The sequence below is a fragment of the Alligator sinensis genome, unplaced genomic scaffold, assembly GCF_000455745.1.
Source record: "Alligator sinensis unplaced genomic scaffold, ASM45574v1 scaffold982_1, whole genome shotgun sequence".
Lineage (NCBI taxonomy): Eukaryota > Metazoa > Chordata > Crocodylia > Alligatoridae > Alligator > Alligator sinensis.
Genome location: NW_005842470.1, coordinates 1,063,470 through 1,077,679, shown reverse-complemented (window position 1 = coordinate 1,077,679; position 14,210 = coordinate 1,063,470). Strand labels below are relative to the sequence as shown.

The 14,210-nt window shown below is 38.1% G+C and overlaps 1 protein-coding gene across 1 annotated transcript in view; it reads left to right on the top strand.

Moving 5' to 3' along the window:
* Window positions 1-14,210, top strand: part of RAVER2 (ribonucleoprotein, PTB binding 2) — a 69,551-nt gene that overhangs the window by 46,554 nt on the left and 8,787 nt on the right. The window contains exons 8-12 of the mRNA XM_025212534.1: window positions 3,398-3,502; window positions 3,667-3,778; window positions 9,558-9,817; window positions 12,818-12,929; window positions 13,470-13,615. Coding sequence (XP_025068319.1) covers window positions 3,398-3,502; window positions 3,667-3,778; window positions 9,558-9,817; window positions 12,818-12,929; window positions 13,470-13,615 — 735 coding nt within the window. The remainder of the gene's footprint in view (window positions 1-3,397; window positions 3,503-3,666; window positions 3,779-9,557; window positions 9,818-12,817; window positions 12,930-13,469; window positions 13,616-14,210) is intronic.

The window sequence follows — 14,210 nt, the reverse complement described above, 5'->3', positions numbered from 1 at the left end:
GCTCCTAGAACTGTTTAGCGCTTAGAAATTTCCACACTAAATGAAAAACATCCATGTTTGTTAGTGTTTTGGCTATGCTTTTATAACCTATAGCAATGTGTCTGTTGAGAGATAGTGAGCTATAATAGAAGAGATCTTCACAGTAAATGCACTTCAGTTTTTCTGCTAAGAAATTGCTGTTTGTCTCTTTTTCAACTATTAGATATGTTGATCAGACCTACATTATTAGAATAAATTGCTTTTGCCTCCACTTTGAAAATAAAAGGTCATTATTTGCTTCCATTTCTTTTTTAAAAAGTGACTTTAAAAGTCTCCTGCTCTGTTTAGTTACTGCTGCTCTTCTGTAGCCTGAAGGAGTCTGTCTTCCTTGGAAGGCAACATGAATGCATTTTAATCACAGCTGGTGGGAAGCATGTTTTACATAGTTACAGTTTGATTGATGAGGATCCAATTATTTTTTGGCTTAGGTATGCTGCAGCCAAAAATTATGGCTTTTGCTTTAGATAGACTTGTGCATTTAATATTCTTCCATGGAGACTCTTGGCTTTTAATTAGTAACTAAGCCTGACCTAATAGGTTGAACTTTACTGAGTTTTACTGCTCTTCTTCTGGCTCTTTTTTATCTTTGGTGATTTGTCTATCTGGAGTATTCTTTAATGCCAAAAAACCAGGTCATTACTTCTTTCTTGGAATTCAGTGTTGTCATAACACATAGAGCTTTTGCTCTCCAGCTTTCTATTAGCTTTTGGGGAAAAAACTTGGCTTCATCTTATTTCCATATATCTTCTTGCTTCTGTTGCTTTAGCTGTATGGCATCCAAGGTTTGTTAACCTATCCCTTCAAAAGAAGCAGTGTGTTTAATATGATTATGTCCAAACATTGGTCATAAAAATAATTAAGTAATGAAGACAAGGATTTAGCAGATGAGTTTGAAGCCCTCTGGATGAATCAATGACCAGTGTTTCCATTTACAGAATTTAAATGTTTTTGTTGTTTAACTTAGCTGCTGTGGATACTTCTTCATGTACTAATAGAACATATTGTAAACTTGAATATGTTTTTTCTGCTGTGTCTGCTGTTTAACAAGTCAACCCTTAGTTAATTCTTGGGATCTCTTGAGGACTTATCCAAGCAAGTTTTTCTTTGTCTTCTGAAGTTTGTCACTAAATCACTGCACTTTCTTTCCTGATTATGTAGCAGAAAATGTAACCAAAACAAGTATATATAAAATATATTTGCTATTTATTATATTTATATATATATAAATAAAACACCAAGATAGATTTTCAACCACGGGCCATAGATAATGACAGGTGTTTAGGGCAGGTATGTGGACTAAATAAACAAATACTCATATACACACAATCCAGATTTGTCTCCTTTTATGTTGGGTAAACCATGTTTGAATGTAAAGTGTAATTCTCAGATCTTTTAAGATGCAACTTATCCCTTGTTTTGTACATAGACGTTTTTGTATATATTTTTTTTTTAAAAAGGACTTTTTCTTTGAACATCTAAATAGTTGGGTACTGAGTTTGGTTCTTACGGCTCTGTGACCCTGCCAAAAGGGACATAAGCTGTACTGTCTGTAATTCTGAAAGCATTTGTCAGGCAGAGGGTCTGGCAGACCCAAAAGGTAACAAAGCCTTATTTGCTGTGCTCAACTTCGTCTTCAGTTTTCAGTCACTGGTGGTGTTTTAGTTAGGGGTGGGGGATTTCAGGAAATGAAAGAGCTTGTACTTACTAAAATTCCATATATCCATTCTTGCATTGCAGAGTGCATTTTGTGAATGCCAAGATGTTAGCAAAAGAGATTTGTTGAGATCTGGAGCAACATATGTTCTGTCTGGCATATCATGTTGGAGAACCTCTGCCAAAATGTTGTTTGGAAACATTTTTCAAGCATATGCATAACTAACACAAATGATAACGTGGTCTGCTCTATTGTGGATAGAGATTTTCTTCTAGACCACCACACTAGCCAAAAATATATATTACAAATTATTGTCATAAGTTCTATCATGGTGTCTCAACATGATTTTAAGTTCCTTGATTGTTGGTGCAAATGGTGTTCATAAAGGTATTCAATGTAACGCTGCACAAAATTCAGTTCAAAGACCACCGTCTGGGAGTAGCCTGAATAGCTTGTTCAACTGTGGGTGCATTTAACACATGCAATTAATGTGCATGAATAAACTGAGTTGACACGGCACCCAGAAGCAGTATTCATGTGCACCCAGGACTGCAACGCATTGAGCCGGGTCAGAGTAGCCCCAGCTGGCCTGGGGGGGGGGTCAGCCTGCCAGTACAGGGCTGCTCCCCCCACCTCAACATGCTGCAGAGGGACTGGCTGGGGCACAACATTGCTTCAGCGCAGAGCCAGCTGACAGGCAGCCACCATACTGAAACACCCTCATGGCCCAGTCAGCTGAGACAGAGTCTACACCTGCACTGTTGCAGGTGTAGACTCCGCAGCAGGGTAGTTACAGGTCCTACCCTGCTGCTGTGTTAATTAATTTACTCCAGCCTTATAGGGGTGCACATGTAGGCACATGGTGTTTACTGTGCAGCTAATTAGTCTACTGTGTAGTATATGTCTCATAGACATGCCTTGTGAGTGTTTCTTGAATAAAGACTTCTCATGAGACAGTGGAGACTTCTCTGGAGTAGCAATTCATGTTATATAGCATTAACTAAATAATATTTCTTACCAGTCACAACAGAACTTTATAATGCACTAACATGTGGGAAGCAGTCATGTAATAGAAAATAAAAGCATTACAGGCACAACACAAATGCCAGTAAATTAAAAAAAATACTGATCCTCAACCCCTTCCTCCCCAGTTGGAAATTAGGACTGGAAAAGAAAGGAAAAAAGGAAGGATAAAAGGAATTCAGAATAATCTAGAAGCTTTGGGTGCCAGTGAAGCAAAGCTGGAGTTCTGTGGAAAGATGAGAGTGCAGTATCTTTAGAAAAAGATAGATGTAGAAAAAAAATCCCTTTTGTCATGTTTTACTGTCCATGTACATAAGTGTCAAATATCAAGTCTATATAATACGCAGACAAGGTTCTCTGTGTAAATCTGATATCTTTTATTAGACCAACTAAATAGTTGGAAAAACATTTCTTAGCAAGCTTAAAAACCCTTCATCAAGCTGAGGAAGCATCTCTCAGCCTGACAAAGGGTTTTTAAATCCAAAAGCTTGCTAAGAAAATTTTTTCCAACTATTTAGTTGGTCTAAAAAAATATATCAGATTTACCCAAAGAACCTTGTCTGCCTATGTCCTTAGACCAACACAGCTACATCCTACACCCCTGGAAGTCTATATAATGTCTGCCTCAAAAAATGTGTTTCCTGCATTTGTCAACTAAAGCTTCTTGGCTCAATTTGGCAGAACTCAGTTTTGGGGAACACACCTACATTACTACTGCAGAATCCTTCCCATTTACAACTGTCACGGCGGCAGCTAATGAAGATTGAGAATCTTCAAACTAACAGTGTAAGTTTGTCATTTCAACTACTTAGGCCTTTCAAGAACTTTCATAAAGAAAATAGGGCTTTAGTCTATTAAACCTTGAACCATGTAGTATGTGTGAGAGTCTGTGAGATAACCAAAAGAAGATGATTTTAGTTATTTACAATACTTTTTGTTCTTCTTTATAGAAACCTGGTTTACTTGGAGAGCCTCCAACAATGTTACTTCAGACTGTATTGGGAATAGGGCCAACACCATCAATGAGTGCAGGCATGGGAAACCGTGGAGAAGCTCATACATGTAAATGATGTTTTATTTTATACCATACCAATAGAAATGTTTAGTTTGAAAATATAAAGCTAACTCTCTCCTACTCTGACAAAAGTGATAATCATAGTTTTATCATTTGTCCCTGTATAAAAAGGAAAGGAAGCCACCAAGCCAAACAACAATGTTAAATACAAAAGCAGTTAACAAAGGAAGTCTATTGATATTTGCTGTGTTGACAGGTTTGTTTTGGCTTCTTTCATGAGCTGGCACAAAGTCAGTGGCTGTTCTGTTTATCCCATTTGGATAAACTTAAATATATTTTTCTTTTAATAAAAACGCAGCAATAAAAACAGTGGACCTACATCCATTCAACTTTCAAAGTTTACATAAATGGACATTCTGGCTCCATCCTCTTCTTCAAGAATCTTTCCATGTATTTAATATTTCTTTGTACGGAGTTTGAATGGTATCCACTTCAATCTATAAAACTTTGTAAGAGCGCTGTCTATGCACATTAATTTTGTAGACTTAAATACTGAAATCCAAATACATTTAGAATAATTAGAATAGGATCATATGTCCCAGGCACATTTTCTTTCATCTTGTTACTAATTCAAGCTGACCATGAAGTTTTCCAACTTAAGTCAAGCTGGCATGTAATTGAAAGCAGAATAAAAAAAGAATAAGCAGAATAAAAAAAGTGTGTACAGGAATGGACTATATATCCCAAGAAGAAGCTAAACATAACAGACTCAGTGATTAACTACTTCATGCCAAGAATGTTTTTGACAATTTTTTTTAGCAGAAAAACGCCACTGTTTTTCAAAACCACATTATATTCACACACAAATAAAGTAGATAGCTGGCTATTCCATCTGTATTTGAATATACTGCTGTATGGATGAATCCATGTTTTTTAATCTTGCCTGTTAAATCTTAGGTATACAAAATTTGTTTGCAGTTTAAGGCTATACTCAAAGCCCTTGAAAGCCCTTCAGAGCTAAGTGTGTTCACATTTAGAATTAGTTTTACCTGCCTTCATTATGGAGTGAAATTAGCACTCTATCCTGCAAAGGATCTGTATTTTCTTTAACTATTCCAGGTGATCTGGAAACTTTTCTTGCCATAAGTTGTTAGTTTTTTAAATTTTTTACAATCTCCCAAGGTCCCTTCCAGTCCTAATGTCTATGAAATAATGTCCATGTCTATGAAAGCAGCTGGTGGTGTGATGCTAACATCTTATTTTCTTTTGGGCATGCCTAGATATGTGAATGGGAATGAATCTTATGTAGATTTACTTTGCTTAATCCCTTATGCTCTGTTTGTCTTGATATACTAGATGAGATTAAAAGGTTTTGGCTTTACTTTATAGTACTTTGGTTTTCAGTATTTTTCAATACTTGAAGCAATTGTCTTTCTTTCTCAGTCTATGCCTTTTTATTTAGGGCTTAATCTTAATGCTTTTTAGTAGAACTGAACTTTTTGTTTTTGACAAAACCTAATCGTTTGATTTTAGTGGCTTTCTTAGTTTTTAATGAGTTTTCCTAATGTCTTGTCTGTTCACATCAGGATTGAAATAGGTTTTTAGTATTGATCCTGTACTCTCTTATCTGATATATATTCAACATCACAAAGCTTCTTCTACAAGTAATTATGGTGTGGAAATCAGCTTTGTGTGCAATGCACAGCCCTGGCAGCCAATCAGGTGGGTGGGGCCACTGAGGCCCTTAGGCCAATCAGAGATGTGGGGGGAGGGGTGCTGCCATTACCCCACAAAAATGCCAGCTGGCCCTGCAATCTCCGCACAAAATTGGCTGGCTGCCTCAAGTTGGGTACACCGCTAGGTATAAGGGTTGTGTCCATCCCAGAGATTTTCTCTGCAGGTGTTCTACTTCAAATCTGTTTCTTGAACATGGAATTGTACTCAGTATTCCAGATGAGTTCTTACTAGTTCCTTGTACACTCACATAAATGCTTCCATATTTCTACCGACAGTAGCTCACCTGATACATCCTAGGATTGCATTTGCCTATTTTGCAGCCCTCTCACATTGGTAGCTCAAAGCCATTCTGGCTGCTTACAGATGTGGGGAAAAAACCCCAGACCAACAGCACTTCACTTTCAATTTGGCAAACCTCCGCATCAAGCACAGCACTTGCCCAGAAAAGGCATTGCGTCATTTTGACCCAGCTCCCCAGCATATGTATAGATCACACACTTCAGCGGGGCGTTTTGGGGCTTTTATCGAATAGCTGATTCAGTCGGCTACTATAGAAGCTGATTCAATCAGCCATTGGAAAGAAGCGCCAAAAAGCCCCACCAAAGCACATGATCTATACAAACACTGGGGAGCCGGGTCAAACTGACGCAATGCCTTTTTTGGACATGTGCTGCGCTTGGTGTGGGGGCTCGCTGAACTAAAAGTAAAGTGCTGTTTGCTTGATTGAATCAGCTATTAGGTAAAAGTGCCAGAAAGCCCCATGGAAACATGTGATCTATACAGATGCTGGGGAACCAGGTCAAACTGATGTGATTCCTCTTCCAGTAAAGCAATGTTTTGTGTTTTGGGTGTTGTTTTTTTTTCTCCCATGTCTGTCCTCAGCCTCTGTGGTCAACATTCAACCTTTCCTTCTGCTGTTTCCAACTGAGTTCCCAACTTGTGGTAGACATTCTTACCTGGGCCTTAAGCTTGTGATATCACAATTTGTATTATTAAGTTTCATCCCATTTCAATTGATCTAGGTCTCAAGAGCTTTTAGTCCTGCCTGTATGACATCCCAGCCCTTTTCTGTATGGACAGTACCTCCCAGCTTTATGCCATTGGGGAATTTCAGCAGTGTGCCAGAGATTCATTTTATCCCTGACTAGTCAGGCTGTAGCAGTGCCCATTGTGTATGAGAAAGTTGATAACTTCTGTTTGCTTGCTTCAGTGATGTTTTCTTCTGAAATACTGTTCACTTGATGAGCTGTTCAGCAAACTGGAAGTTTTAGAGATGGAAACTGAACTTTTTGCTTCCTTCCTTCCTTCAGAGCTAAGAAGTAAGAGCAAAATGAAAGTCAAAGTTTTACTTGTAACACTAATATCTTTACATATATAGAGACATCTCTCTCTCTTTTCTCTCTCTCTCTCTATAGATATAGATGTATATTTATCTATCTAGATATAGGTATATAAGTCAATGAATTTCAAGTTGACTGGGTCCGTTCAAATTGGACCCAGTCAACTTGAAGTCCATTAACTAATTTAAAAACATGGATTAAAAAGTTTCATATACTACACCTGCCTATATGTCCTTTGGTCATTTTTATGGGTTTTTCCCCTGTTTTTTCCAGAATTTTGTTATTTAAGTCCCATCCAAACAACTGTTGATTGTAACAATAAAGGGGGACATAAACTGACTCTACAAAAATTGCTGTTGAATGCATAAACTAAATATATAGGGAGACTTTTCAAATGTCTTTTATTTTCTTACATTTTACTCATATTTATTCAGAGGTAAATTATTCAGGAAAATATGTTTTCTTGAGGGTTTTTTTTTAGTTGACTGTCTCTTTTTAAAGAACTGTTGTATACACTAACCATGAGATCATTTTATTTCCTCTGAAACACAACCGCCTCTGGGTAGAACATGACACCAACAGCACTACACAGCAGTTTGACAGGAAATGAGGATGAATCCTATTTCCAAGTGAAAGTTCAGGAAGAATTTTGGTGCCCAGAACATATTTATCTACATTTGAATTTGGCCAGGATGACAGGTTTAACATCTCACCTCTAAAAATTGCCAGTTGGTGTTCACTTTATTTTAGAAAAGGGCATAGACCAGGTCGGTGTTCTGTGACACTAGGCTGGACTTTACTTCAGTTCTGACTCAGAAGGAAGGCTGCCAGTTATATATCCCTGACACTACTTCCCATGGCACGTAGATAGTTGCTGAAGGGTCTCCCAGACTGAAATGGAGCTGGCCTAACTCTGCATAACTTGAGATGGAATCAGAGCACAAATTTGTATTTATTTTTTTCAGAAAGGTTTCAGGTGCATTAGAGATGGGGTACTGTGCAGGAATTGGATTTCTTTCTGTATTTCATGATCTTTTTTCATGTGTAATTGTACATTCAAGTCTTGATTGCAGCCTGATTGTGTGATCCTTGGGTGCACTGCATGTTCCCCCTGAAGTGTTTGGGGCCACACACAGCTCCTCAACAGCTAGGGTTTATGCACTAAGTTTGGTGGGCATGTTGCACACAGCCAGTTTCCTAAAATTATAAGTAAGTGGTTATTGGGGGAGAGTGGGGATCTTGATCCTACATGTTGTCTCTAATTACTCTTCTTACTCTATCCAGAAAGTAGCATAAAACTGCTTGTGGTTTACCTACCCTGTGTCTCTTCCAATGCACGTGATCAAATAATATGTGCTGATTAAAATATATAAGCTGCTGTTTGCATCTAAGACTTCCTTGACTAGTACTATTTTACTTTAAAAACCCTCTTCCCTTCTCTTGATTCCAACCTTTGACAAGGGAGTAGCCCATAACTTCCTAAGGGTCCAGGTGGCACCTCTTAAATGTTTGAGCTCCTTTTATAGACTTCAAATAATATATTTTACAATTCTTTTGAATCTGATTCTGGTACATTGAAGATTCTTATCTTGATCCCCTCTCTTCCATCTTCCTTTGTGTTTGGCACAGAGAGTTTATTCTATCATAGATTTACATCTGCCAGTTGAGGTGAAGAGCAGTCATTTTCTCTTCCGGCTCTTCTTGTTGTATCATCAGCTTGTAAGTGATTTGTGCAAATTAAGAGCCATTGGCTTCAAGCAATTTTTTTCTCACTGCCAAGCTTCTCTCCTACTGTTTACACCGAGAAATCTATGTTGGTGACAGGTGTTGAGTATTTGCCAGGTGCTAATATTCTGCTTGCACAGATATTGCCTATTTTTAGGAAGGTTGAAGCATTTCTTTATTTAGAATCTGCTTTAAAAAAAAAAAAAGTGTGTTACTCCACGTTGGATGGACTCTTCTGTTTGACTTCCTTTGTACTCAGTCTGTCAAGGAGCAGAGATCTAATGTTCAAGTTTTATGGATACAGGTTTTGATTGTGAATTCCTTGGCTCAGTAGTCTGTGAAAAGGTCAGTGATGACACTGCATAGTATAATTTTTTACTTCTCACCCCATTTGTTTTGGGGTCCTATGTTCTGAAATGTAGAATGTGTAGCCAGGTCTCACTAAAGAAACCCTATCTTACCAGTTAGTCATTATAGATATCTTAATTTTTCAGTATTTCTAGGTATGGTTTGAATAATGTGCTTGGTTAATGGTAAATAAAAGAGTTTCTGAGGATCAAGGAGACCTAGACCACTAACTTAACCCTTGACTATTAACAGTAGTAGTAGTTTCTAGCCCTTGTGGTTGTAAGTTGACTTTTCCTTATGCAAATTGTTGCTGTTTTCCTGAGCCCACTAGCACTCCAGGGCCTCTGTTGCTGTCGTTCCTATTTTTTCTGAGCAGCATAAAAGGAAAAGTTAGCAAGATGTTGGTCAGTATGTAATACTTATGACTGCAGTGAATGCTTAGAATGAAAGCAGGATCAAGTACAGTTACAGTTTTCTTTTCTCAGATTATCTTTAAAGACAGCTCCTAGTTTTTATTATTACAGCATCCCTGGCAACCATCTTCAGGATTAAATGTTCTGTGACAGCTAGAAATAGATTTCTCAGTGTTTTTTCTTTGCTTAATAAAAACCACAAGCAAAATGTTCTGATAAATCTTGTCTAACAGAAAGGTTTCTCCATTTATGGTTGACTGCAGCATCCAGTCTGACTCCAACTGCAGCAGCAGTAGGGATGGGCATGTTTCCATTCTTTCCAAATCAGCACATTATTGGACAAGCTATACCATGGCAAAACAACACTCAGGATAAACAATCAACTACAGCGGGACTGTCAGAAGGAGCTGTCTCGGGGTCTCAGGCTTATCTGCAGAGCTTAACAAATCTCACTGCTGGAGACTTGCAGAGAGGACCCCCCAAACAGCAAAGTCAGCTAAAAAGCACTGATACAGCTGCAGGGGTAAGAAAAACAGAACATGGAGTTTTGCATTCTCCCACTCCCAGCTGCTTCTTTTTTTTTTTTGTTTTTTGCTTTAATTAAAAACTAACCACAGTTATCTTTTTTTCTGTATTTCCATTATAATGTTTGCTGGATCATAGAATTGTAAGGCACATTAAAGGAATTTCAATTACAAATCGCAGGAGAAGGACAGTAATTCATTTTGGTTGTCCAAATGAATTAACAAAGAGGAGTTTTTCTGTATTACTCTAGTCTTCATAGTTGTACCTCATAATGATGACTTGCTGAGGCTACAGGAAATTCCCCTTTGAAACAGTAAAAGCAACTTGTGATGGAATTCAGTGACTAAAGATGAGCAATTCCTCTAGTACGTGTCTTCAGGAAGCCAATTTGGCCTTCTAATCTGCATCCTTTTAAATTACAAGTGGACTTTCCTTAACATCAGATCAGTTTTAGTGTTTATTTTTTTATACCTTGTGCAGAATTAAAATATTAAAGCTAGACTGAAATGCTTAATTAAAACCTGTTCAGAATTTCCATCCATTCACAGCATTTTGTACATGAGTGTACTTGTCAGTGCCCTAAATATGATATCAGTACATTAACAGGAGTCACATGTTCATTTAATATTTTCAGAAAGACTGAATTCTTATATTATTCAATTTTGGGGGTTTTTTTCCCTTTTTTCCTAGTGCAATTGAGTTTACCAGAACCTAAGCTTTGTTGAGACCTGTTTTCTATTACAACTTTATGCTTACAGATTTAATTTAGAATGTAGTTATTTTTCATTTTAAACCCATTTTTACTGTAATGGGTTGGGCTTTACAAATTAAGCATGTTGTGGCCAGCATTTTAGTTTCATCATTTTATTGGGCTGAAAAGGAAAATAAGTAAACCATTAAAAATGCAGATGATTCAATGTGCTAAAACCTAGCCTGCTGGTTGTTTTTGAGGTTTGTCATCCCATTTCTTTGGACAGCTTCTCTTACAGATGTTATAATAAAGTTACTTCTTTTTCTGCATCAGTTGACACAAAGACCAGTTTTCTAAGCCAAAGTGCTTTTGTAGGGCCTTAAGATCCTGTGTTTAGACACTCATACTTGGTGTCTGTAATGCCAATTTAAGCATGCAGATGTAGAATTTGGACATCCAGTTAGAGTTTCCATTTTTGAAAACTGCACTTGGATTCTGTGGAAATTTGATAAATACTATTTTTAATGTTTTTCAAAGCTTTGGAACAAAATAATAGAATACACTTAGAATAAAATGCAATATCAGTCACAGCAGGCTGCACATTTCAGATGACTGATATGTTCTCTCATTTGAAATGAGCCTGTCAGTGGTAATCATAAAGACATCCACAGCATTTGATAGTTGTCCAGTGTCTCTGAAAATGAGACAGTGGACAGCAGCCCAGTTCCTAGTAAAAAAGTGTCATGGGTCCCTAAGCAGAATGGGCACTAATTGGCTCCCTTCATTGTCAGCATCAACAGAGGTCAACGTTTGAAAGGGCACAGAGACTGAACTACCAGCTGACTCAGAGAGGTAATAAAGCCCTCCCTTGAATAGGATTGAAATGTAGTGGTAGAGTGAGAGGAAGTTCATGGTTTACAGACTTTGACAACATGCCATTTACTGTGATCATTATATTCCCTAAAATTTTTTTTGCTATAATTTAAAAAAATGCAGAGCTGACCTAATTGGAATAACTTGGTGTCAACAGTAGAAAAGGCAATTTGTAGTTCAAAAGGTTGTGCCAGTTGTGATTACCAGGAAAATAAGGAATTTTAGGGTGTAGTAGGTAAAGAGATGGGTGGAAACTCTTAATTGCATAGCCCAAATTCTCTGTGGCCTCAACATCCTTACAGTCTTATGCCCTTAGAAAGTTTATATAAGACATTTAGTTTATCTCTGTGGAGTGTCACTTAGGCTTCTGTGATTAGCCTACTAAGTAGATTTTTGGTCAACTCTATTTTTTTTTAGAGATCGAGAGGTGACGCGTGCTTCAGCATAGAACAGCTCCTTTTGTGTTTATCCATCATTAACTGTAAATGCTTCTTGCATCATTGTCATGACTTACCTGGAAAGCCATCCCCTTCAGATGGAGGGAGAATTGTTTCTGGCAGATGCTGAGGATACTTTTGTTAGAACCTGTGTAAGATTAACTAGTTGATTTGCCACAGCCAGCCACCAAATCTTTATTTTTTCTGCTGTATCAGTAATTCTCTTGCTAATGCATAAAATGTTAGGATTCTTCCTACCTAGACACTAATGGTATCACTTTCAAAGCCATCAGCCCTGGGCAATGATCTTGTCCCTCAACACAGCTCTTTGTTTTTGTGTTTCCTGGTGGCCCATCAGACTGCACCTCCAACTGCTGCTGTCCTCCGCAGACAGTCTGCCCCTGTGAAGGACATAGCACCACCATATAAACTTTTTATCATAGTTTCAAATATTGATATAATTCTGCTGTCTTGAGGGGGTGGGTATGTCCCAGTGCTTCCATCCAACTACTTATTCAATCCTTCTTTTTTTCTCTTTACAAGTACTACTGAAGCCAGTAAGTAGATTGATCAGAAAGTTGTTAGCATGTCCCAAGAATTCCACCTCCATACAGCATAGTTCACCAGGCCTTGGTTTGCTGTGAGGCTAGGAGGCTTGAATTGAATTTAGTGTTTGGTCACATCCATACAGTTCATTTAATTAATCTGAGGATTTTTAGTAGAGCTTTAAATTTACTCAGGAAATCCTTGGTTTCAACTGCTAGATCAGCAGTCTGTACTGTAAAGAGAGACTTTGCTCACAAACTACTTGGCAAGTAGGAAAAAATTAAATCTTAGCAATGCGTTCAGATGTTTTGCTTCTGTACTTATTTGGAAAGATTCTGGTTTTAGAACCGTGAGTTAAAGTCCTCTAGGAATACATACATGCCATTGCTTTTGAAAAAGGGAAAGATAATATTTTGAATACATAACAACATACATATTATATGTTTTACAGATTTCCTCAAAAAAACAGACCTCGCTGCTGGGGGATCCACCAAAAGAAATCCGGCTTAGTACCAATCCCTACTTGAATTTGGCAAGTGTGTTGCCTGGTATGTGTCTTTCAGGTAAGCAGTGATTCAGCAGATGCCTGTAGTTTTGCTTTAAAGTTTTCTAGAGCAGAGTATGGTAAACTGCTACTCTATTAACCGAAGGGTGGCAATGACCACAACATTTGTCACTGATAACATCTTGGATTCTGTTTTTAAAGAACTTGTAATAAGAGGAAAATAAATTGGTATAAATTATCATCTTAGCTGACTTTCTGTTTGGAAAACAGGGGCTATATTAGTGCTTCTTTTTATGTATGTAGAGATGTTATGTTGGTTTAGAATTTCTGATACATTTTTATCTCCCATGAATCTCTTCCTATTAATCATACCACTGTGTATATGTTGTTAGTTGTGTGTGTGATTCTGTGGTAACAAATTTCAGTTGTAGGGCAGTGTTCTGGGTTTGTGACATTGTTACATGTGTGAAACCATGATAACAAATTTCTTTTGTATGGCAGTGTTCTGGGTTCCCAGCAACACAAAAGAAATCAGACTATGCTCCTAAATGACAGCGCAGCATGTTTCAACTGTGTGTATTTGTTTTGTTATGAACAGCAATTGCCAGTAAAGCCCCTAATGCTCAACAGCAGACTGGACTTTCAAGCCATGTGCTAGATGCTGGTGTCTCTCAGGGAAATATATCACAACATGCAACAGAAAATTATTTGAATTGCTCTCAGCAGCAGGGGGATTATCCGCAGGTATGTAATTAGCAGTACTGCCTCCCCTGATGGTGGTCTTGGTTGTCATGTTCAAAGCTGTGGCGGAGCAACATGCCCCCTCGCTGGGCCTGTGTGTATTCAGGTTCCCTCAGTCTGAGCAGACTGCAGCATGATTTCTTCCTTTGGGCAATGTACTACCCTAATGTACTCTCAGGGTAGGTGCTCTCTGTATTCCCCTTACCCAGAAATGGAACCAGAAATTGGAAATGGCTCAACTAACCCAGACTCCTTGGTAGCTTAAGTGCACCCTCTCCTAGAGCTCCAGCTTTAATAGGGTTCTCCGAGTTTAATTTTACAGCAACATGTGTCAGGTGTGACACACAAATTACTAATTACAAAAGATGTACAGATCTACACAAAATAATGAAGCTTAGGCACATTTCCCTGTCTCCGCATCTGTGCTACTTTGGTGCATAACTCTGGGCTTAATTCAGAATTTGACAAATTGTCCAAAATCTTCCTCCGTCACTTCCTGGCAATAGCTTCTGCTTTTCATCTGACTTTCATAGATTCATAGATGTTAGGGTCGGAAGGGACCTCAATAGATCATCGAGTCCGACCCCCTGCATCAGCA